The sequence below is a fragment of the Argiope bruennichi genome, chromosome 8 (assembly GCF_947563725.1).
Source record: "Argiope bruennichi chromosome 8, qqArgBrue1.1, whole genome shotgun sequence".
Classification (NCBI taxonomy): Eukaryota; Metazoa; Arthropoda; class Arachnida; order Araneae; family Araneidae; genus Argiope; species Argiope bruennichi.
The window spans coordinates 53,620,715-53,647,909 of NC_079158.1; the positions used below are offsets into that span (position 1 = coordinate 53,620,715).

Here is a 27,195-nt window from a genome sequence, read left to right on the forward strand (position 1 = left end):
TTTTCACTAATTCACTTCAAGAGACTGCCATCTCAAAAAATAAAAGAAAACATTTTTTTACATGCGAACACACACAATGGCCGATTTTCAAATAAATAAAACAGGAAACTTATAATGTAGAAATTTACTATTTTTAAATAGCAATATACATTATATTACATGTAATAGTATTACATAGTAATATTACATAAAACAGTCATTTATGCCCCCTAGGGTACATAAAAATTGATCAGAAATATTTCCCATGTATTTAATTCTTATTTTGGCCATTTTGTGAACTTTCTATGATTCCTGCACCGTTTATTTCTGCGAATAATTGAGAAGTTATTTATATATATTCAAGATAAACAATTGGCATCTTCCTTGTCACAATTAACTTTAATTAAGAGTTAAATAATTACCTTTCAGATAATTATATCTTTATATAACACGATTCCAACGATATATTTTCTATTTCACTATAATAAATTGCATTTGGAAAATAAAGCTGTAATATGAGCGCAGACATACGAGTATGGACACCGTTACGAAATTGGAGATCAACAGCATTTAAATGCTTTTATAACATCGTTAAAAAGATCACATCACAACATTATATTAAAAAAAACCGATTTTTTTAAAACTATATCTTCAAAATCCGATTAATTAATTAATTTACTTGTACGATATAATTCAATAAATATATTTTTAATCAGGTATTTCGTAATTACTTTAGCACAATATTGCGTTTGTAATCTTAGACAATTTAAAATATTTTAAAAATTGAAATTTTTAAATGGCTTAACAATGTTTTTATCTAAATAATCCTTCTTGATTATTGTTCGCGCGCTTTTCTCCACCCGTCTGATCACATGACTCAATGTGTTGATGTATATGTCTTTTTTTCTGTTCTGTGTTGTGTTGTAATAAAAGTGTGTGTCTAGCATGGCATATTATTTTGAGGTGTAATATTGTAGAGATAATTAACAAAATCGATGTGATGTGAGGAGTAAACAATATCGTCCGTCGATGTGTTACGTGGGGAGTAAACAATTATGTTTGTAGATTTGTTCTTCCATCCATTTTCATCACAGCATAACAAAACAGAATCCTTATGATTATAAAAAAAATTCGTAATATTTTTGAAAAATTTATTATATTAAACTGGAATTAAATTGTCTACTTTTACTGCAATAGTCTTTTTCGGTTTTTCTTTCCTTATATAATAGTGCTCAAATATAGACTCAAATTTTAATTTTATTTAGAAAGAATTCTGTTAGTTTTGATTTCATAGTGGTTTGATTTTGGTTTATAATTAAAAATAATTATAATTAATTGAAATCATAATCTTTTTTTTCCCCCCTTTTCTACTTTTAGACGACGATGAAAACTTGGGAAGCTATAGATATTTTTTTCCCTTCTAAAAATGAAATTAAAAAAAGAAAAGAAATCCAAAACAAAACAATACAGTAATGGTGACAAAAACTTGACGCGCATTTTTTTTTTCGTAATTTTATAGACTTTATTTTGAAAATTGCTATTTATGTTCTATTGTGTAAAATATGTTTGCAAATTTTTATAGAGAATGAACATAACAGAGAATTTTGCAAATTATAATTAATTTTAGAAAATTCTAACATTAGAATTATTGTGTAAATTCTGCTTCACACACTTGAACGATTCACAACAAGGTATATAGGATGTTAAAATTAACTTTGTAAAATGTATATAATTTTTAATAATTTTTTGTGAAAACAGTTATAGTTTAAAAATACGCATTTTAATATTCGCTTCTGTTTAAATAATTGTATCTACATAGGAACTTACACGAATTACCATTCCACAACATTATAAATTTGTCCCCATTAGTAAGTTTCAGTACAATAAAAAATGGCAAATTTTCTTTTTCCGTAATATAAAACTAATATCCGTTAAGTTACTTACGAAGCTGCCGGCGTACTTGCATAAAGGTAGCGCTGCTTCCCCGTGATCTGGGCGACCCGGGTTCGAATCCCGATTCGGGCATGGCTGTTCTCCATCTGTGTTCTATACGTGAGGTGTGTGAATGTGCCCCCCTGTAAAAAGGGGTTGAGCAAACGAATGTGTGAGTTTCATCTTCATATGAGCTAGAAGTCAGACTTCTGCCCTCGGATACTCAGGGGTCTTTACCCTCAGAAGCTATTGCACCCCCTTTCCGTGGTAACGCGAACAAGACATCATCATCACTTATGAAGCATTTCCATAGGCGAAACTTCTCTTTCTTTCACAGCTTAATTTCTGATCAAAAACCCTTTATATCACAAATGTAGCTGAGTTTCATCGAGATTTTAAAGGGATGTAGTGCCCCCCAAAATATCACTATTCTTACCTTCTACTACTCATCGTAATAAAATTTCAGAGATGAATCTTTAATATTTCAGATGTTATTTGCGATAACAAAAGAAACACTCGAAGTGATTGATTCAATTGGCGACCCCTCCATATTAGATTTTTCTTCGCCAACGTGCATTATTAAAAAAAAATTGCTAAGGCTTTTTACATATTCAAAAATATGATATTAAATTTAATTTTACATATAAAAATTCATGTACATTGTCTCATACATTTCATTGAATCCACAAATATAGTTTGTAGCAATAATATACATATTCAAATCAGTAGAAGTGGTTTCCCAAACATTTTTTCGCATACTTTCGATAAAGATGTTATCCCAGAAAATGCCTTCCATGGAATTGGCGAACAATAGTTAATATTAAACTTTGGTTTGAATTTGGCATTTTTACTGGATCTCTCGTGTCATCTTTGGCGAGTTTTTTTTTTCAATTAATTTCTGGCATGCGATTAATAGTATCCAAAAATCGATGTTGTCTTTTAGACACCTTTTTCCCGACTGACTGAAACAAAAATTTGACACAATCTTACATTTGTAGTCACAATATCCTATACCAAATTTCATAAATTTAAGTCATTGTGTTTTTGAGTTATAGAGTTTATATGTATCTGAAAGTACAGATCGGCAGACATTCAACTCTTCATTGGATTTGACTCAAAATTTAATAGGTAACTACACTACAGATATTAAATATGTGTATTTTTATCCATTTAGCTCTTTTCGTTTTGTAGTTATTGAGTTAACCCTTTAAAGAGCCAATTTTTTCTAGTCATATTTTGTTAAAATACTTTTAGGCTTGAAATTAGAATAAGAAATGGAACTCATTTAGCTTATTAGATAAATTTAATTTGATTAATTAATTAATAATTGAGTAACAAATCAAGACACATCATTTTGCGTGAGATAAAGAACTGACGCATCTAAGTTTCTGTCTTTCTAAAAAAAATTGTCAGAACTTATGCCAACCTACATAATTTCATACAAAGATTGATAAATTTGGTGGGAAGCATACCTCCCACGGCCCTAGAAAGGGTTAACTTATCTTCCAATAACCGGATATATAGATTTCCTAAGAATGGAATTTGATCAAAACCTGATAAAAAAAAAATCTACAAATTTGGTGTACGGACCATATATCAAATTTCATCCGTCTAGCTGAAAACAATTTTGAGTTATCGTTGTCACGGACAGACGGACATTTTTCAAAAATATATTTTTCGAATTCTAAAAGTACGAGAGTTCTAAAAGTACGAGAAAAGTAAGAGAGTTCTAAAACGTAGAAATTCTTCAAAATCTGGAATTCAAATTCTTTGACGATTTCAATATTTCCTCTATATTACATACACACGAAAGTAAAAAAAGTAGTAAGGAATTTTTGTGATTTTATTTTAAAAATTAAATTTCAACTAAGAAAGCTGCCTACAATAATATTTTTAATGGGAATAGCATTTGAATTTTAAATTTCAATACAATGAAAACTTTTTCAATAAATCTTAAAATAACAATAAAGAAAATGAAGAGAAAGCACCGTATTTACTCCTTAAATATGCAAAAATGTTGCCACCTATCAATCTCTACTAGTATAACTATTTCCTCTACTACCTGAGACATTTTCGAAGACAAATGGCTGTCCATCCTGTAGTTTCTAAACTATAATCTTCACTTATGGGGAATAGCTACCAAATTAAAGCAAAGGTGCTTGAGAAACTGAGGGGAACATACGCGATGAATGATCTGTCATCCCGTTAACGAGAAACTGTGATGAGTTTCTGGTAGAATGTGTCGCCGAGTGTCTTTATGCCCATGGCTTAGGATTTACACATTTCTGTGAGATCCATCTAAGCTGTATTACATTCAGATTTCAGTTCTGCAGCAAATATAGTAGTATCCCACTTATATTGCAATAATGAGACCTCGCAGATGTTGGATAAAGGATATTTGCAGATAATTTCCTGCATTCCGCTTTTGCAGGGAAGGGGTACAAACAATGGAGTTCTTAATAGTTACTACTAAATTTTAGAAAAAAAAAATACAATTTTTAGAAATTATTACTATTATCATCATGTGAGAACACGATGTTGTTTTGGTAAGGGGGTTTTGAAGCTCGAAATCGCGTAGGCAATGAATAAAGCATAAATGGCAATTTTCATCATCACCTTTTAATCGCATATATTTTTTTACCTGCTTTTACCAGTATTGCATTATTAATATGTATGCTTCTTTGAAAGCAGATGCGTTTTTAAAAGGTTGACGTGCTTTTACCAGTATTGCTTTATTATTACGTATGCTTCTTTGACAGAAGATGCGTTTTTAAAAGGTTGACGTAGAACTATGACATCATAGCTGTTATTTCATCTTAAAATCGGTTGAGCATCAAAACTTTGTTTGCCAGCTAGAAAAATTGAAAATGAAAGTTTAAAAACATTATCATTATATATATATAGAGAGAGACGTATAGAAACCGATAGAGAAGTCTCGTGATTGTTTCAAATCGGTTTAAACGGTTAATGACAAATTAATTAAGACAAATAATGACTTAAAAAATAATAATGTCATAATTGATTATATATATATATATATATATATATATATATATATATATATAAAGTACAATGATATGCATCACCCATCTAAATATACTTTTTCCCATTTTTCCCAATATAATTCATATTATAATTAATTTAATTTAAGATATATATATCTTATTAAGACGGGTGCTATTTGGGAGACGAACTGGAAAACAGCGACCAAAATTTTGAAAGTGTTCAATGTTAAATTAAAACTTATTATTCGATGGAACTTCATTTATTAGTATCTCGGTTTATAGCTGCCCTATTACTGTTATGAATTTCGAATTTAAATTTCAAGATATGCATGAAAATAAATTAAATTAATGTTCTATGGCATTTCTTTTTATAACTTCATAAGCGAAAATTACATTGGTTTGGTGTCGTTCGATTTACGCCCCATTCCGAATAAAAACAAGAAACTCCGAACTTTCGCGCCACACCAGCAGGAGGCGATTTGAAGTCAACGGATTTAACGTGCACTAGACCCAATGAATGGCGATTCTGTGGTAGAATCGGGTTTTGAACATGGAACCCTCTAATCACAAAGCCAAAATTCTACCAAGAAATCTCCAAGGCCACAGAAAATTGCATTGAGCTATGTTTGCCCCACCCACGTTTTTGTGGGACATTTTATGAATATTAATAATGGGAGCAATCTTGAAAGATGTAACTAAAGTTCCAGGATAAACTTCAGAGAACAGGAAAAATTCTGTATAGAACAACATTATTTGTTGTGAACATATTTGTTGTGAAGTAGAATGCAGTTTGAAGACAGTGAAGATACTTTTAATTTCGTGACATCGTTTTATTTCATTTTGAAGAAGCAAGCATATGTACAAGCGATGAGCACACAGAATGACACAGAGAGGAATGAGGAAAAAGCTCTTGGACATTTTATCCCTGGTCTTATATAACCTATGATTTTGATAGGGAAAATATTTCTTTACAGTGCTAATGTATTATGAGATTTTGATAGGGATTTCTGACACATGTCAATCACATGTAAGGGAAACACAGGGATCTTTTAAGAAAGAATGTGCTTACTGGACATTATTACCCCTTCACGCCGAGCGTGTGAAAATATCGGCGTTTAGCTGACTAAGCAATTTTATAAAGCTTCTCTTGAATTAATTAAGTAGAGAAAGTGGAATTGGATCACGAAATAAGAGAATATTTTAGAATGAAGTTACTATGGGCTAAATTAAGATAAAATCTTGGAAATTAATTAAATTGAAATTAAAAGTTTAAAATATCATTATATATATATATATATATATATATATATATATGAATGATAAGATAAATTCAGCTACATCATGAAACATTAGTGACTCTGCAGCATATGTAACTATGTTAACATAAATTAATTAATTGCCATTAACTAATATATTAATCTCAAAATATCATCCATTTTGACAGTAAGTCTCGTCTATGACATAGGTTTATGAAACAAGCAACTAAATCCAGGGATGTTGCCATTTAAATATTTCGAAATTTAATATATGAAACCGAAAGGAACCCACCTTCCGTGATCGGTACTGATCGGATTGCTTTCAAAGTCGGTCCAAGTCAACTTCTCGATGTTGTCGTCTGTCGTGAAACAGGTGACGAAGAAGTTGTCTCCAGTGAAGTAGGCGTGGTCATTCTTGACGGGTTGAAGATACAGCTGACTTGATTGAGAATCTGGAAAAGAAAAGAATGAATTGTAATGGCGCAGGAAGTGTAACAATAAAAGAGCTGTGTTTTTTCTTAAATGATGAAAATATGTAAAATAATAGATTGATATTAGAAACACAGAACTTTGGATTCAAACCATGTTATTTCCATTCTATTTAATACAAATTAAACACCCATATTTTTATTAATAATTGTAAGACCTAAATTATTAAAACAGTATGTATCAAGATAAAAGTAAACTAAAAATTATACTGAATTATTTTTTAATTTTCTAAAGTAGTGATTTTTTAAAAGTATTCATTTAGATATATATGCAGTCCATTCAGGTCAAATCATGGGAGATGTGAAAATAATATTTATTATAAATATTATATTCACATATCCCATGATTTCTACTAAATGTTTGGCGCAACTTGGCCAAATATAGCCCTTACGCCAGTAAACCTCACAAATCACATTTTACTTAATGTTCCGACATAATTTTCTTTTGCAATATAATTTGAACATACAAAAAAAAATCTGATTAAAAAAATTTTATAAGTATTTTAAATTCGAATTACAAAATTCACAGAAAAAGTGGATATAGCTTCTTCTTGAGAGCGATTATTTTCAGTGAAAAACTTAATATTAAAAAACGTAGCTATTTAATTTCAATTTAATTTGCATTGGTAAATGTTTTTCAGTTTTAAATTATACATATATATATGACTTCTAGCTATCAAATTCAATTAAAAAAAATTTGTGATTCTTAGTGCTTAGTTATACACACACAAATAGATGCATAATTAACAAATGGATATTCTACAATACGGTATTACGTATCTGTAATATGTTTAGTTTAGTTTAGTTATATTAACGTCCCGTTGTAAAGCAACACTAGGGCAAAATTTTGGGATGGATCTCGTAATTTTGAACCACGATCAGATGACAAGGATGACACCTGAGCTGGCACCCCCCTCTCCACATCACACCAGCGGGAGGACGTTTGGCATGGCGGATTTAACGTGCAACAGATCCCCTTACACGACGGTTCTTCTGTGGAATCGGATCTCGAACCTGAAAGCCTACGGCTCATAAGTCGAGACCGTACCACCAGGCCACCGCGGCCTCATATGTAATATGCATAAGCAAAAATATGTACGTATATGATACATCTATTTGATAAATTATAGCGAATTGTATTCATCAATGATTTGCACAACAGCAAACATTAACATATGTCCAAAAAATTATATAAGTGCTTCGATGTTTGGGGTTACAAACCAAATTTCAGCAAAACTTTTTGCTGTTTATGAAAATACATTTGTGTTCATAAAAGAAAGATATAAAAATGTCTTAACAGTTCGGATTTAACAGATATAAAATTTGATTAAAATTAAAATATTCCTTTGCACAGAAGAGAAAAAAAAAATAAGAAAAATAAGAAAAAATAAGAAAAGAGCAACAACAACAACAACAAAACATTCATAAGAATGTTAAATATGCGTGGCATGCATTTCAATATATAGTCAATTCAACATTGTTTATCACAAAACTCTTATTCTTATATTACTTTAAAAACATATCTTGAGTCAAAGATTCGTAACAAAGAAGGAGTAGTTGTAAAGATAAGTAATCAATAAAATAGGGAAAAGTTGATCACAGCAACTGAGATAGAAGTTTAAATAAGTTCAAGTGCATGGGTTTAAATTGCTTCATGGAGAGCTTTCAAGAGAAATTGGCCCACATTTGACTTATTTCGAGTAGGAACTCTAGCGGATTCCTTAAATGTAGAGAAAAATTCGAGAATAAAGTGTGCATCGGTCTACCAATTTTTGAATAATACTCGCTTAAAATTTGCAAGAGGTTAACCTTTCACGTTACAACCTTTATCCTCCGATTTATATTAGTTAACCACTCTATGTTTTGTCTAACCCCCTTAGCACTACATTTCTTGATGTAAAAAAAGAGAGTAGAAATTACCCATCTATAAACAAATAAGAAAGTGACCTTTCGAATATTTATAAAAAAAAATAATCTTTTTTACGCTACAATTATATCTTCCTGACCTTTTCATATCTGAATGTAATCCAATTTATAAGATTACCAAGTAAGTACCGTTTCAAAGTCTTTCCGTTCAGAAAATATCAAATATCTCGACATTAATAAGAGGAGCTTAATCATATTACAGTCGATAAATACGAGCACTTACCGCTGCAATGAAACGACATACCTTAATTAAACAAGTCAAAGCCTTTATTAAGATTCATGCCGACCACTTCATTTTGTCGGGGAGCAAGCACTTAGTCGAACTAATTTCATAAAAGAACAAGGGAAGGAAGAGGCAGGATCGATTTACCTCCCCTGCGTTTCAAATTATTATCACTGTCTTTCAGGTAAAAATGATAATAATCTTTGAGCGAAATAGGAGATGTTTTAAATGAAGGTATAAAATAAACGGTAAATTCAATTAGGATAGAGTAGACTGAAGTTAAACAGTCAATAAAGATTTTTTTAAACCGCAATGTTATGTGCGAGAGAGTGGAAAGAACAAGAGCAGTAATTCACGCATTACTAAATAAAAATAGGAATTATTTCTGTTTTTTTTTCTTTTCTCATTAGCCACCTTTGGCGACCAGTTGGTTTACTGGAGATACCGACTGAATTTAATTTTAATTAAATCTCTAAGCAGAACTTCATAATTATGTCAACGAATTAAAGTTAAACATAAAATTGCTTTACATATTCTCTTTTCTATTATGTACACGAATATTTCTAATGGAAACCAGTCCCATGACATCACAGTACTATTAGTATCGTACTTGTCCAGATCATCTATCTTATAACTTGCGCAGTATTGTAATTTCACTTTTTATATTTGAGCGAAATTAGATATTAAACCGAAGCTCTCTGCTTTAGTTTTCTAAAACGGGAAAAAATATCAGGCAATTAAATGCTTGGCAAAACAATGAAAGCAATTTCAAATTCAGGGCAAAAAATATAATTAAGTTATCTAGTTCACTTGTAATCGAACAGCCAGACAGACGGACTACCTGCGATTGAATTTTCAAAATTTGATATAAATCTACATACAAATTTGTTTCGTCTAATTGAAAACTTTTTTTTCTAGTTATCGTCTTTACAGATGGACAGACAAAATTCCAAAAATATGTTTTTTAAACGAATTTTTTTCTGAAACGTAAATATTCGTTGAAATTTCGAGTCCGAAGTTTTAGACGATTGCTATACGTTCTCTACACTACGTATCAAAGAAAGTAAAAAATTTTGAGGGAAGAACAAATAAAACAGACCGAAACATTATTACACGAAATAGAAGCATCATTTGCGATATAGTAATCATGTCTTCTATCATTCAGCCTTGCGCGGTTGTGAGTGAAAGAATTTAAAAAGAAAAAAAAAACTAAAAAGAAAAGAAAGAATTTTAAAAGAAATGGAAAAATTAAAAAGAAAGGATTGAAAAAGAAGTGGAAAAATTAAAAAGAAAAGAAGTATTTAAAAAAGAAAGAAATGGAAAGAAAAAAAAAACTAAAAAGAAAAGAAAGAATTTTAAAAGAAGTGGAAAAATTAAAAAGAAAGGATTGAAAAAGAAAAGGAAAAATTAAACAGAAAAGAAAGGATTTAAAAAAGAAAGAAATGGAAAGGAAACAAAACTAAAAAGAAAAGAAAAAATTTAAAAAGAAGAGGAAAAATTAAAAAGAAAAAAAAAAGGATTTAAAAAGAAAAGGAAAAATTAAAAAGGAAAGAAAATATTTAAAAAAGAAGGAAATAGAAAGGAAAAAAACTAAAAAGAAAAGAAAGAATTTTAAAAGAAGAGTTAAAATTAAAAAGAAAAGAAAGAATTTAAAAAGAAAAGAGAAATATTATTTTTAAGCTCTCGTAAGTCAGTTTATTGAATTAGTACATCTAACAGATATTTTAAAACTCCTGATGAGTGTTCTAAGAGAGTTTTTTAAACAATATGAAAGTCTGAAAATTTTCCATTTTTCGATCCACATGGTCCGATTCTTAAATTTTTTGGAAGGAGGATTTCGTTTTCTCCTTTCCGAATCTGAAACTGTTCCAGTGGATAAAAATGACCTCAAACTTTTCAGATCAACTCACAGGTGAAAATCATCAACTCTCTTGTGATGATTCATAAAGATTTTGAAGTATGCGTATTTCTTAAACTTTTGGGTCGACGACTTTCATTACTTAACTTTCATTTTCAGATTTCCTGTCTTCTTACTTACAGGCGCAAATACTTCCGGCTTCTAAAGTCATGACATGCGTCAAAAAACGCACCAAAGAAACGAGTGCAACACAAATCTGTAAATCTCATAATCACGCACAATATTTTTCAGTGCGTAAGAATTACGCCCAAACACAATGGGAGACAAAACGTTCTGACGAGTCATGCAAAGGTAAGGAAGTTCCACCAGTGACATAAGCGGATACACGACCGCAACCTTGGTGCATAGATTCGAGAACCCTTTTTTAAAAACCACAGGATGCGCGATTCATAAAAGACTAAGTTCATCACGGAAGATGAACCCTATTAGACGAACTCGTGAAGCAGTTTTCACAGAAGTGACCGGCAGATAATATCGCTTGTTAAAATCGCCTTTTGTTTTTAGGGATGCTCGCTGTGCTCCCGATCGTGCATTTGCCATTTGAAAAGACGAGGTCAAATCCAGAACAAAACAGAACAGTGGCAGAAATAACAGTGCCTCTTTGAAATGTTTTGTTTGAAAATCGCGAACGCACGGGATCATCTGTTATATATGAAAGGGCAAATTCATTAGTGTTGTTTTAGGCATTTAATCCTGCGCTACATTTGCGCTTTTGTTCATAGATTTTGTTTCGTTTCGAATGAGTCGTTCGTTGGTCCTTTCTTTGAAAATTAGTTTGTTGCTGCGAATTCAATTACGATTACATATTTGTTTAGAGCTGCAATGTTTGCTTTGCTAATAATGTTACTGTTGATTCTTGGAAACTCCGTTCTAAATAACTAAAAAAATATATTTAATTTCACTGCTCTAGTGCCTAAATATAAAATCACTAAATGTGAGCTCTAGTGCCTAAATATAAAATCACTAAATGTAAATGTTTTGCTTTAAACCTAATTCACGCTTTAAAATGTATTAAATAATGCGAAAACTACAATAAATTATGAAGCAATGGAATATTTATTTTCTCGCATTTGAAATATCACAAAAGGAAAGTATCATCAAAAAATTCTATTTCGATATTTAAACGTACCTCTATTTTCAAACTATACTAAGCCCGAAAAATTACAATTGTTTTCAATTTTATATGTCTGGAACACAATAAAATAAAAAAACAACAACAACATTAAACAAGAGAGATGACATCCAAATGTGTCTATTTCTACGCATGTGAACACGGTAACTCATAAATGCAAGGGACTTAATTTTTGGTAAAAAAAATTTCGTATACAGTCTTATTATCCAAATTGTTCATTTGTGCCAAATTTTGGATCCGATCGATGGAAAGAAAGGTGTCCAAAATGTGTCACTACATGTGGAAGTCAGAGGGAGCCATTCACGCTGGCGAAATGCCTGTGCCTTTCGAGGGTTTGTCGTCTGCCTCTCTACACTACCTTAACCTCGATATATTCCTCCCACTGGGGGGGGGGGCTCCTAATAGAAGAGGAAAAGCTTCCGATATGGTGGTTGGTACTCGCTCCCCTGGTGGATACAGAAAAAGATGGGAATTTGATGCCTCCCATCGATGACGGGATGTACATCCCATGGGAAAGATTGCACCGTAGCCGGTGATGCCCTTAGGATTCAATCACAGTTCTGTGTTGCGGCTGCAGTGTTGCCGTAGTGGCAGCCCAGTCATTCTGATTTTTCCATGAGCCTTCGGGCAGGTCAGAATAGCCGGTTAAAGGTTATCCCCTAATTATTCAAAAAATGCAGAAGAGTAGAAAGAGAACAGAAAAAGAAGGTGTTAGATTGTTGCAAGAAGAGTTTGATAAGTGAAATGACTGAATTTTATTATATATGGTCTGGACAGGAAAAAAAGGTGGAAGAAAAAGTAGAGGGAGAACAGACACTATCTGGTTTCACTTGCATTAGGACTTTACTTTAGAACTGCTTAACTTGGCGTAGTTATACACTGAATACTTAGTCCACAGTGTCAACTTATGTTGTAAATGATTGCAGTTGTGGATAGCATGGATTAATGGTCATTTATCTTCCGCTCAAATACACTTGATAAATGCATTCTGTAACCGAGATGTGTTTGGAGTTTTAAAAATTTCTATCTCTCAAAACATCAATTACTTTTGCTTTGGAAAGTCTCTGCATTTAAAAGAAAAAGAAGATCCATATCGATCGGTTTCTGACATCCTCGACAGCGTAGAATAAATGACTGTCTGTCCTTACAGTACTTTCAAAGTCATATCATTACCAAAGTACACTTTAGCTCTTATATTACTTTGTGTCCTTCATAAAAAAAAGATACTGACACTTGTGAGAATTTTTTCTTTCTTGCCAATCGATTAATAGGGGGAAATGGTAGCCATGGCGATGCTTCACAGCATTTTTCGCCAAAAGCAAATAAAATATGGAATAACAAGCAAAATATTAAATATTAGAAAGCTACTTTCTTTATGATTAAACAGGATTAAATAAAAATTTAGTTTAACAGCTAAGTCTTTATTTAATGTATTATGATCCAGTTTGGTTTAATAATTAAAACAAATGTGTGTAGCTAAAGTTACAAAATCCGTTTCGAACATTTTCAAACTTTTCCTAAGGGGTGGTATAGATAATGTAACCAGAGGGCTTTTATTTTCTTTTGCAGTAATTGTTAAAAAATTCGAGTTCGAAATTTTGATAAATTTCTACACTGCCCACCTTCTTGAGGCAGAAAATATTATTTCTGGAATTATATCTTTCTTTTCTAACAAACAAAAATTGAAAAGTAAAAATGGCAAACGTTATACAACCAACAATGAAAATCTTATTAAAAAAGTATTATAAAAAATAAAATACAAACAGGTTTGTTTCAAAGTTTAAAATATATTATTAAAACACTGACGGTTTTTAAGCCAAAAGACAGCATCATTTGGTAAAAATTAAAAATTTATCGTCTGCATTTTAAACAAATTTGAAGAAATCAATTATTTTTCTATCAATTAAATACAAAGAATAATGTTTTATGATTCAAAATAAGAATTTATCGCTTGATTTTTTTTTCAAACGATAAATTATATTAGGAAAATATTGCTTGCTTTACGTCACTGATATTGAAATTAAGATTTTATCTGTTATAAATTTGAATACTTCAAAAATAATTTTTAAAAACAATTTTTTTTAGTTCATTGAAAATCATTTTAGTGATTCTTTATACGTTTTACTGAACCAACTAGAAGATTATATTTTCATGTTTATTATTTTACATTGTTCATCTAATATTTAATGTAAAAAAATGGCTTTTGAACTTTTTCGGCACTTACACGATTTATTATCTAATATTCATAAATGCAACAAACTAAATGCATGAAATTTGGTATGTGGCAAATTAAAATTTTAAATCTGTCACAAATTTTTCAATTATCTGTCAACAGGAAGAATAGGAACCTTTTAATTATGTAACGAAAATTAATATGTTTAAGAGGAAAACGGATGTGACATCACAGAATAGCGTTAAACAAGTGTACATTTAAATTCAAGTGAATCGGAGTTACGTTTGTCATGTGACCGTGGCATTAAGCGATTTAAGTCCTTCAAAAAATAGTTACCTTTCCGTTAGGACAGCACCAGTCAGGTTTAAATAATGCCACTAAGTGTTGCCAAACTTTATGTTGTCACTAAATATTGACGACAACATATTGGCGTGTTAATGCTGGTACCAAGCTGAAACATTTGCATAAGTGGCCGAGAAACATTGCCAAGTTTAAATAACATCCAAATATATAAATAGTAGTCAAATAGATGAAATAAATTACAGTACACTGATTTTGATGTTATTTTAACGGAAAAGTAACAACAAATATCTTCATACAGATATCAAAACATCAAGTCTACAATATTAGCTGACAAATATAGCGTCGAAATCTGACAGAACATTTGCTGAAATGATTGAATTTATCAACAACTCTTTCATCTCAAAATTATTATTTTCGAATCTTACGAAACAATTAAGAGTTTAAAAAAGTCAACAAAAGAATTATTCAAATCTCAGAATTTTGATTCTCCTTCCTTTGTCTAGTCTTAAAATTCAATTTCCTCCACAAAAACAAACACACAAAACATTCTAAATAAATAAAACATACAGAAATTCAGCAAATGCAAGCATAAGGAGTTTGAAATAAAATTTAGTATTCAGGGTCTCAAAAACCTTGTAATTTGAATACACTGAATACATCTACCCCAAGGTCACTTTCAAAATAGAACAAAGTATTCACCAAAAATATTCCCTTTAAGCACTGCCGCCATTATGGCCAGGCAACTAACGCCTAGTTAAGAACTTGCATCGCATATTTCAAGAAAAGATTTGCTGCAGCCACGTTGCAACTAACTAGAACTCTGCTGAGCAGCCGATCTTTTCGGTAGGGTGGAAAAATTTGCATGCGGCGGGAGGGGGGAAAGAACTCATTAGCGCAAAAGCAGCCCAAAATTTTTCACCCAAGAATAAAAGAAAAGTAAACGCATTAAAAAAAATCGATCAGTCGTTAAATTTGATTCATCCAACATGTTAATCGACCCCTTCGGCCGGCCGGCGTGGAGATTCTAACCGTCAGGATTTTAGAGAGGGAGATTAGGAAGTGTTTAGGTGTGGTTCAATTATCGTTTGCGATAAAGATACCGCATGATCTAATTAATTGGTACTTTCCACGAATGAGCACAATTCATTTGGTCATGCAATTATTCGAACATAAGGAGTTAAGCCTCGCTTTAGGTTGATTCCATTTAGAAAGCCAGTGGTTATTTCTCATGATATAAAGTATGACCATATAATGACTTACCCTATTTTTGCAGTTAAAACTAATGAAACCAAATTTCATATGCAGACTGTAGAAAGTATGGAGAGATAAATACAACAAAATAAATAAAATTCATAGTTGCCCATTAAAAATGGGTTAAAGCCAGTGGTTACTTCTCATGTTATAAAGGATGGTCATATAATGACTTACCCTATTTTTGCAGTTAAAACTAATGAAACCAAATTTCATATACAGACTGTAGAAAGTATGGAGAGATAAATACAACAAAATAAATAAAATACATAGTTGCCCATTAAAAATGGAAAAGCCCATTAAAAATATAACTTGAATGTTGATTAATAAAAGAATATTTTATGTGAATTTCATATTGTTTGTCATTCCTTTCTATGACCCAAAAATTAATAAAATGTCTCATAATCATTTGCGTCCGTTCTATTTACTAATATCAGTGTTTTCATTCCATTAAATGTCTCCAATCGAAGAATTTTGTTATTTTTTTCTACTTTCTCGTCAAAAAATTGGACTCGAGTTTTAACAAATCTCCCCGTTTTAGATCTCCCTGAGTTCGAAAAACACAATTTTAGAAAATGACTGTCCGTCTGATCTATCTGTTACAAAGATAACTCAAAACAACTTTGAGTTAAACAATAGAAATTTGGTATACGGCCTTTACACCAAATTTTAAGTGCAATTAGTTCAGAAAAAATCTTTCTGTCCGCATGTTCATGTGTTGTTGTTGCTTCCTACTGCACTTGCCTTAGACAAGACAGCGATTTTAAGCCGGTGGGGGAACGTCTCTTGATTTTATAGTAGCGCCATCTAGGGCCAAGAGAACGACTCAGCTACACACACGCCACAACCCTTTATACGGGGCGGACTTCATTGACGCATTTCATTCACAGACCGCAATTTACTCCTGAATCAGAGAACGATCACCCCTGATCTAGTACCCCCCAGTGGTATCACTCTCGACATGGAGGACTTTGTGACCACAACAGATTTATACGCCCGTCAGCCACCAGGCAAGCGGGATTCGAACGTGCAACCTAAGGGACGCGAATCCAACGCTCTACCAACCAGGCTATCCCAGCCTAACGCTCAGGCTCACTAGAAAACGAAGAGACCAAGATAGATAAAATTAGGTGCACAGATTTAGCGTCTATAGTGTAAACACCTGTCAAATATTGAGCTTAAACCAAACTTCGGGTTGACTATCTGTCGGTCTTTACTTTCAGAAACATGTAAATGTGATAATTCGCAATGACTTCAAAACTCATGACTTCAGCGTATCAAATTAAGTCAATGAATAAAAAAAAGCAATGGCTTAATCGTATCAAATTTGGTACGGAATTTTATGACTACAGGTGTAATTTAATGTCAAATTGTTATTTCTGTCGATAGGGAAAAACGTGTCTGAAACCCACATCCGATTTTTTGGATTCCATTAACGCATACAGGGATTAATAACTCGCCAAGAAATGTCACGATATATTCAGTAAAAATCCTAAATTCAAACCAAAAGTTAATATTTAGTAACTAATGTATGCCAATGCCATGAAAAGCATTCTGTGATATGACAAGTTTATTAGAGAAAATGCGAGAAAGTTTTGTGGAGATCAATCAAAATTGTTATTTCTTCAGATTCGTAAAAAACACATCGAAAATATATATTCTATTTACTGGTCCTGTGTCAACGATTAAATGCCAGTGATAGCATATTAAATTCAGTAAATACACTCGATTCCCATCATAGATCGATCTTTAGCAATTATCGTTCGCCACTGGCATGCAATTAATACGCAAGTGACGATTTTCTTTACTATACTACGAGTCACACAACTCGAGACTTGCTGGTTACATTTAAGTGTGAAAATAAAAATCTGAGCACTTATGGCATTCACAGCTTTGACCAAGCACCACAATGTATGAAGGTGAATTGAGTAACACCTTTATTAAAGAGTGTGTGAGAAAATGGAGAGACATGCTGGTTACATTTAAAAACGAAGTTACACATAAAACTATTTATATTATGTAAGAGTATGAGAAAGTTGACGGGAGAACAATCCCTCTGATTTTCTGAATTGAAAAATACCTTTAAAAAAACGAGCATTTTCCACTCTAATTCTGAAGGCCATTTCGCCACTCAGTCACCTAACAAATTTCTCCTTTCATTAGCAAAGAAACACAATGCACCAATCAAATCACTTCGATCACAGCTCCTACTTTTTTGCCCGTACGAATCATCAGACTGATCATTAAATGGAAGGCAATTCACTGCTTTTAGTCCGTTTGATTAAACTCTATGGGATTACTCCCTGCGAATTAGGGACTCGGAGGTGGAAAAGAAAAGGATTGTATGCGGAAGTCTTAATCGAAAGTTCCTTTTACTACTGCAGCGAGGAAAAACTTATCAAAGAGTATTGGATGGGGATGCTCGTTTCAATTTGGATTGAATCCAGCGCCGCTAGTTAATGAAGAGAAAAGTAGATTGGGAGAAATTGCCATTGTGCGCAGCATACGAAATCTTAAGCAAAAACTAAAGGATGGTTAGGTGAAATATTTTTGAAACTTAATGGGTCCAGAAAAGTATTGATTTTCTTTACGGAGTAATCAATTATTCAACTTTAATGGTATTTCATACCAAAAAAAATACTATAAAGTTGCATTCGTTTAGTTTGATTTTAGATTAAAGCAGTCTGAATGACAATGTAAAAACATAAATAAAACCAGTGTTTTTTTGAGATTTTTAGAATTTGTATAGAATCAAGTTTAAAAAATTTGTTAACGAATTAATCAGTACAGCAAATTATTTAACTTCGATTGGTTTAGTTTTATAAATATCCCGTTTTAAAGCAACACCAGGGCTATTTTAGGACGGACCTGGTAATTTTGAACCGCTTATAGATGTTGAAGACAACACCTGAGCTGGCACTCCCTCTCCAAACTTCCGCACCATACCAGCCTTATTGTTTAGCTTTTAAGGAATTTAAAAGATTGCTGGCAATATGAAAGTATTCAGTTTAATATTCATTTCCAAAGTCTGCACTAATAACAAAGTTTTTTATTTTTAATTCAAAGTTACTTAAAAAAATGAAATTCAGATACATAATACCTATACTGGTATTCACTTTGAATAAGTAGTATACCATTTTTAATCTAGTTATATTAGCAAATCATATTAAAGCAATACAAGAGTTATTTTGGGACGAATCTCTGAATTGTGAACTTCAATTAGATGACAAGAATGATACTTAAACAGGCAACTCACCCTCCCAAATTCCCCACCACATTAACATTGGGTAATTGCCCTTCGAAGTGAAATTTAATGTGTCCAACTCCATATACAAGATGGAACCATTAGTGGTATTGTGTTATGAACCTGAAATCCTCAGAGCACAAAGATGAGACCTTATCGCTAAATCAACTCGGTCATCTATAAGTTTTCATTAACAGATGTGGTTTGAAAAAACTGCTGCAAAAATAACGAGCCAAAAAAAAAAAGAATTGTAATTTAGTCTAGATTATAATGCTGTTTTCCTCAAAAACTCAACAAAATTAAGATATAAATAATAACTATCGCAGATTTCAGAAATGCAAAAGAACTTTTCAGAATTACTTGAAAATCAATAAATTAACAAACTCAAAAGTAAAACCTTAAATATTAATCTAAGTAAACTCACATAAAAAAATGTTTTAGGAAAATTGCAAATCAAATTCCCTATTTATTTTTATAAAGCAAACGATTTTTATCTCTTTCGTTACAGCGATAAGTTAAAAATAACACAATTCCCCCAATGCGTTTGAAGTGATAAATGAGCATCTATGAATTATGATTTCAAATTTTTCTTCCTGTCAGCGATGCCGACTTTGTATAAAGAGGCCCTTTTTGTTCCGACACACATACGAGTTTCCCATATTTGTTTGGATATTCTTTATCTCCGGTGTCGTATTTATTCTCGATATCATTAAGCATTGCTGTTTTATTAGCTGCATTTACACAAATGGTGTAAAGGTCTTTTCAAAGCACCTCACAGCGCTTCATCAATTTCCACCGCACGTTTCCTTATAATGCAGTCAGTGTCTAACGAAGAGGTAGGTGCTAAAGGGACCAAAGTATTTTTAATTATCATCATTATTTTGTTCCGAAACATGGTGTGTGTTCTTTCTTGTATTGTTTGGATATTCTTTATTTAGAATATTCTTGTTTTAAATTCTCCTTAATGATATTTTTTTTTAAATATGAATACACATATATTTGAATACTACCACTTGATTTTTTTTATAATTTTACGTTTATCAATCTAAGATAAGTCCAATGCTTTGAAATGCTTTTGAAGCCTCGCTGTAAAATTAAAAATAATTAAAATATTACTCGAGATCCAAATGTCATTCATTTTAAAAACAAAGAATTCACTATAAAACATGAAACAAAGTAAAAAAAAAACATATTCTAGTAATTTGCCTATCAAGCTACACTTTATCAATATGTTATAAAAAAATTATGTAAACATTGCGTTTCATTCGCTTTGTAATTATTGATAGATAGGGCATTCATTTTAAAAACAAAAAATTCACTATAAAACATGCAACAAAGTGAAACAAAAATAACATATTCTAGTAATATGCATATCGAGTTACACTTTATCAATATGTTATATAAAAAAAATTATGTAAACATTGCGTTTTATTCGCTTTGTGATTATTGGTAGATAGGGTGTCACTTGACCCAAGACATCTGAAGTTTGTTTTTACAATACCGTTTGAAATTTTAATGAAAATTATTATACATCGTAGTAAGTATTTCTATTGCATTTAACAATGACATAGCGACAAAATAAAGTAAAGGTAAGGCTGTATTTCAAATGAGTTTTAAACCATATTATTTGTTAATTCTACTTTTAGACACACTGTTTGTAATGAATAGCCTTCCGGTTTACTTATCTTTTCCGAGTAACGGAAATTTTTCGTCTCTCGGCTAGCAATCGTCCGAATCCCTGAGCAATGCACTTGTTCATTCAGCATTGATTTTTAAATAGTAATAGGGCATCCAGCGATATCAGATGAAGAAAAAAACTGATCATGCAGCTGCTAAGTTGGCAGCAAAATGTGAAAAATTGTTTAGATATTTGAGAAAACAGTTTCGAAATTCTTCAATCCAAGCTAATCATGCGTAAAAAGTCACATAATTATTTTCTCAAATATTTAAGAAATATCTTCCCTAAGATCTAGTTACAGAGTTAATAACATCTGAAAGAAAACAAGAAAAAAAACCCCTGATCTGTTACATCTGAATTTTCTGCACGATAATAGAAACCTCACTACCTCACGCTCTAAAAATCGTTTGCGCTTAAGATGGGAAGGATGATTCATGGGTTGAAATCACGAAGAAGAGGATCACTGACTCTTTGAGTATTTAAAATTCAGCGCCTTGAGGAGAACCAGGTGTCAAATTTTGAGATAAAACAGCAGCTTCTGCTTCCTTCGTGCACGTGATAAGAGAAACGCGAACACGCTTTATTATCATTCCGCATTAACGAGCTGTTCTGGTCAGAATCAAGACCGACCAGATACAGTGCGTGTGTCTGGTATTCGCACTTAAAACAAATCAAAAAGGAAACAGAGAAATTATTATTAAGAAAAGATTATTTAGTCTTAGAGTTTGGAATCTAGAAAATCTCATGAGGTATGTAGTTTTTGAGCAATTGGAATCAAATGGAAATTCACTGGCTTGCAATACCAGAATAAAGAAAATCCACAAAGAATAAAGAAAAGCTACAGAATAAAGAAAATCCACAAAGAATAAAGAAAAGCTACAGAATAAAGAAAATCCACAAAGAATAAAGAAAAGCTACAGAATAAAGAAAATCCACAAAGAATAAAGAAAAGCTACAGAATAAAGAAAATCGACAAGAAGTATATAGTTTTTGAGCAATTGGAATCAAATGGAAATTCATTGGCTTGCAATACCAGAATAAAGAAAATCCACAAAGAATAAAGAAAAGCTACAGAATAAAGAAAATCGACAAGAAGTATATAGTTTTTGAGCAATTGGAATCAAATGGAAATTCATTGGCTTGCAGTACAAGAATAAAGAAAATCCACAAAGAATAAAGAAAAGCTACAGAATAAAGAAAATCCACAAAGAATAAAGAAAAGCTACAGAATAAAGAAAATCCACAAAGAATAAAGAAAAGCTACAGAATAAAGAAAATCCACAAAGAATAAAGAAAAGCTACAGAATAAAGAAAATCCACAAAGAATAAAGAAAAGCTACAGAATAAAGAAAATCCACAAAGAATAAAGAAAAGCTACAGAATAAAGAAAATCGACAAGAAGTATATAGTTTTTGAGCAATTGGAATCAAATGGAAATTCATTGGCTTGCAATACCAGAATAAAGAAAATCCACAAAGAATAAAGAAAAGCTACAGAATAAAGAAAATCGACAAAAAACCGTATTCCTACACAGTGTAAAGGTTCATGTCAGTATCACTACCATTGCTATCTTTCAATTTAATTAATTAAGGCATTTAGTTATTGCTTTTTTGATACAAAGGAGGGATTTTAAAATTTTTAATTTTATTAAAAGCTTTTAGTTGATTTTAAAAGAGCAAATCATTGTGTGTTATAAACATTTTTGCTTTTTTTTTTCAAATAATTTAATTCAATAAGATCAATAAAATTACTGCTTATACTATTTTTAATTTGAAGAAGGGAAATCTTTAGTAATAAAATTTCAGTTTTATCTGCACCCCTATTATTGCTGCTTTTTTAAAATTAATTTAGAATAATTTAATAATTGATTAATAAAAATGATTTAGTTGCTACATTTTTGTCTCAAAACAGGGAGCCTTTTAATAAATATGATTTAATTAATTTTAATGAAAAAATTCATGCTTGCATCACTACACTTTCTGTCTTTTTCAATCCATTCTGTATAATTTAATTAAATTAATGAAACTACTTAATTATACCACTTTTGATTTAAAGAACGTAAGCTTTATGTAAAGAAATTTTAATAATCACAATTAAAAGTTTTTAATTAATTTTTATATTAATTAATTCATACCAGAATCGCTACAATTTCTGCCTTCTTTCAATTAACTTTGTATAATTTAATAATAATAATTCCATTTCTTCATTTACTTTTGATATTAAGAAGTACATTTTTAGCAAACAAAGTTTAATTAATAAATTTTTCCTAAAAATTCAGCATCGCCAAGAGTCCAATTAAAAAAAAAACATTTCTTATATTCTTCACACTAATTTATATAAATCAGTGATAATTACACAGGAGAAATTAAAACGCACATATTATATTTTACCCAACTTTCTATATTAATATAAAATAACATTGCGCTTTCATAAAAATAAGAGCTATAATCCAGCTTTTACTTACTAACTTTCTTTAAGTTTTTTTTGTATGATTTTCCACAAAAATATTTCAGGGTTAAGAAATAAAATAACACGCTTGATCAGGCAAGTGTAACTAAACGCAGTTCGTCTCGTAGTAGTAAAACTTTGTAAAAAAAATAAAATAAATTGTCTCCAAACACAAAAGATACTAGACTATAAAGAACTAGACTGAATCTAATAACTTGGCTCTAAAGCTTTCTCCAAGACTCTTATTAGCGAAAGCACAGGTTTTACAGACGAATGTTTAATCTCATAAACACTGTCGTCACCATCAGTTCGCAGTGCACAAATTACACGCTCTACCCTTTACTGTCGTTCCAGATGAGCAATCTCAAAGGTGCTGGTGAAAAATAACCGGAAGAAAGTTCCAGGGCTAGGGAAGAAAAAAAGGAGTTTTCCCCCCACTGCATTGTTCTTCAACTGAGCTGTCCAAACAATATGTGTGAAGCAGAGAATAACTTGATACAATGAGCCTGTAAAGGAGTAAAAAAATTTACAAGCCTTTTATGGCATAGTGATAAAGTGCGAGAAGTTATCAGGGCAGGGTCTTTTAAGTTTGAAAAAAAAATTAAATAGAAAACAATATTGCCCATTTTTCAAAGAATTAACTGCAAGTTTTGAGTAAGCTGTTGAACTTTAAATTACCAAATAAAGTTCATTTATAAAAAGTATATTTTCAAAGAATTAAATAAATTGTATTTATTCTGAAAAGAAATAAAAAGCATTCTGCTATTCCCATGTTGTAAGTTAAAAAAATATTTTTAAAGAAACTTTTCAAGTGTTTCTATTTTTTTTAACTCTTTTTAAATTAATTTTTCTGATTAATACGATAACTAGCATACTCTATAAAGAATCCTAGTTATGTTTTTTTTATGTTTTACTTAAGTGAACTAATGTCCCAGATTAGCAAATAGCTCAGCATTATAAAGTTTTGAAGCACATTAATTTGGCTTGATTTTTTAAAAACGAGTTACTAAAAAAAAATTGTTTATCCAACTTTTACTTACAGAAATAAGTGATACATATTTACGGTAGATGCACGTATTTATTGTATAATAGAGAAGTGCGATAAAAAACTAGCAGTATTAAAAATATGGTGTTGTTTCTCATGGCACTTGCCATGGACAAGCCCGCTGTTACGAAAACAGTGATTTAAGCTGGTGGGGGAGCGTCGCTTCATTTATATATATATAATGAACCAATAAAAACATCGAAATTAAATTCGATATGCAAGCTCATACAATTCCTTTATAAAGTGACCAGATGTCTGAGTATCCTACAAAGCGTCCAAACCTGACTTCTCAACCTGAATATTTATAGTATTCCTAATTTAAGTTCAAAACAATCTGGTCATTTTAATTGGCAGTTAAACACTGTAATGATTTCTAAACAATGTATATACTTAATTTTCTCCTCCCTCTCTTTAATGTTATAAGCATATAATTTTGATGTGTCAGACATATTCATATTGTCTAAGTCATTGATACTGAGAAAAAAGATATAAAGAAATTATACGACATATGCAAATTGTCACTATCGAATTAAGTAATAATAAGACTATATAAAGCAGACATTGAAGAGAAAATTATATTTTTTTTTTGTCACGATATAAAAATGTACTCTATGTTTTCATGAAAAGTTTAAGAATTAAATAAAAAACATCCACGAAATTTTAAAGGAAAAAAAACTGTGCTGAACATAAATTCTTTGTTCGCATTTCGAACTTGTTCTCAAACATTTCTGTAAATAAAACTGCAATTTTAAGCTTATGTTTTTATTGTACCAAGGACTTTTTTTTATTGTGCTTGCTTGTTCTCAATCTTCAAGTGTCAATTTCAAAAGACCTTCAACTGTTATTGAAATCGTTCAAATCATTTTACAGATATGTCAAAGAAAAATGCAAAATTGCAAACGACATAATGCATCTTTATTACGCAGTTGTAAGAAATATGAAATAAACAGAACTTACAGCATAGAAGAGAAAAAACCGTAACCTATTTCTTTTTCTTACTCGCATTATGTCGTTATTAAAAAGGAAAGAAATTTTTTGAATTTTGTAAACTTAGAAAATCATCATCAACAAAAGATAATATTTTGATTCAATCCTACGAAATAAAATAAACCATTAAAGAAATTTCATTTTGTACTTAATCCCAATTTAAAAATATTATTTGTTTAATCATAATTTATTCAGTAAAAATTTCCTTTAGAATAAAGAAATGCGTTAAATAATAGTTTCATTTGTCCGTTATTTACAAATTTTTTTAAAAGGCAAAACAGTTAAAGATGAAATATGAAACACAACATAGAGTAAGAAGACATTAATAATAACGAACGTTTAATTATAATTAAAACTTTCTTAGCGCCAGCTGTTGGGGAATTCTGTTTAAAAAACATTTGTTAAGTGATTTATTAAATATAGCAGTGGTTGCTAAGCAACGATTTATGTAATGAAACAAAATAAATGATGAAAATAAAACGCTGAGGTGGCTAAACAGCGATTTTTAATTAAATCAGAACGCATCCGAATTGATGCAATAAACGTTTCAGTTTCAAATACAGAAATTAGATTCTTGATTGTCTGTTAAAATTTTATTTCTGCATTTATATAATTTCATTTCATTAATTCATGTATTATTATTTGTTACAACGAAAAAACATATTTTTTCAAGAAAAAATAAAGATAAATTTTTCAATAACTATACCATGCTACTTATATGGTAGAAATAATAGATAAAGGGAAATAATGATTATATGCTGAATGGAAAAAAATAAACGATATCTGCATGGCCACCTCACGCATATGAAGGATATTTGCAAATAATAATAGTTACAAAAAATTCATTCTCTCACGCTTCAAAAATGAGAATCGTGAGATCACGAATTCACCTTGAAGATTATATATTGTAAGGCTACTTTACACGTGTGTTCTACTTTGTCATATCAGTGACACTAACTTCCTACCAACCAATTCTTATAAAGCCCACGAGGTAAAAATGTCATGACAAAAGTATGACAAAATAGCTTTCACTTTTGATTTTTCTGCGACATTCCATTTTTATTATTTGGACCACATGTCACCATTCCTGACAGGGATGGCCTTGACATTTTTGTGTAAACAGGAAACGCGAGCAGATGATGAAAAACATTTTTTTTTTAATTTCTTTTTATATGTTCTAATAAATAAACATAGTTCTCGTCAAAAGATTCAAATTCCTCAGAACCTGCTTGTTATGTAAATTAAAATAGTTGTTATGCATTTTTATCAGAGTGAAAATTTGAAAGTTAAAAAAAATGTAAGCCCATAAAGCTAAAAAATAAAATTATTTTTTCCTACGCACATTTATGAAATGTGAAAGTAAAAACATATTATATGCACACTACTTAAAAATTGAAAACATTATTTGAATTTGAGTTTTTAATTTTTTTATATTAAAAAAATATTATATATATATTTTAAATATATATATTAAATATATTATATATATTTTTTATATTATTATATATATTTAAAATATATATATTATATATATTTTTTATATAATTACTAGCCGCCTTTGGCGACCAGCCGGTTCGCCAATCTTAATGTTCGTTAAAATTTTAATAATTAAATATTTTATGCAATTTCTACTTTAATAGCTTATTCATCAAAATATTTTAAAACTTCAAATTTTGATTATCATATAATTCATTCATAATACTATAAAGGCCTTCAGTCATAACGTAATATGTATCTCTATCATTTTCTGTTAGCACCCGTAGAATTTATGCTTTAAATTAAAGTGGAAAGAATTAATCTTCAATTAATATAATAATATTTTTTACTGAAACAAAGCATTTTTTTTATAATCTGATTACTGAAAATAGAGTCACTCAGCGTTTAAACTTGATGGGCACTAAAGAATATCTTTTTTAATTTATGTAATATCTCAAGAGTTGGTCAACAAAATTTTCTTAGATTCATTATGAGCAGATCGATTCATAAACAATGTTTAAATTTAAATGCATCAAACACTAAGAAAATAAAACGAATCGTTTAAAATAAACGGTTGAAAACAGGTTTTAAAAAAACTACTTAAAAAACGATGTACTTAAAACTATAAGCATATACAAAAAATATATAACTAACATAAATACAATTTACTTACAAAAGCATGCAACTAACCCAAAAATAATTTAAATCATCCATTGATAACGGTTGTCATG

At 30.6% G+C, this 27,195-nt stretch overlaps 1 protein-coding gene across 1 annotated transcript in view; it reads right to left on the reverse strand.

The window, feature by feature from the left end:
- The window catches only part of LOC129981579 (hemicentin-2-like), a 173,122-nt gene that overhangs the window by 83,721 nt on the left and 62,206 nt on the right, over positions 1-27,195 (reverse strand). Inside the window, exon 2 of the mRNA XM_056092479.1 lies at positions 6,465-6,624. Within this exon, the coding sequence (XP_055948454.1) occupies positions 6,465-6,624 (160 nt within the window). The remainder of the gene's footprint in view (positions 1-6,464; positions 6,625-27,195) is intronic.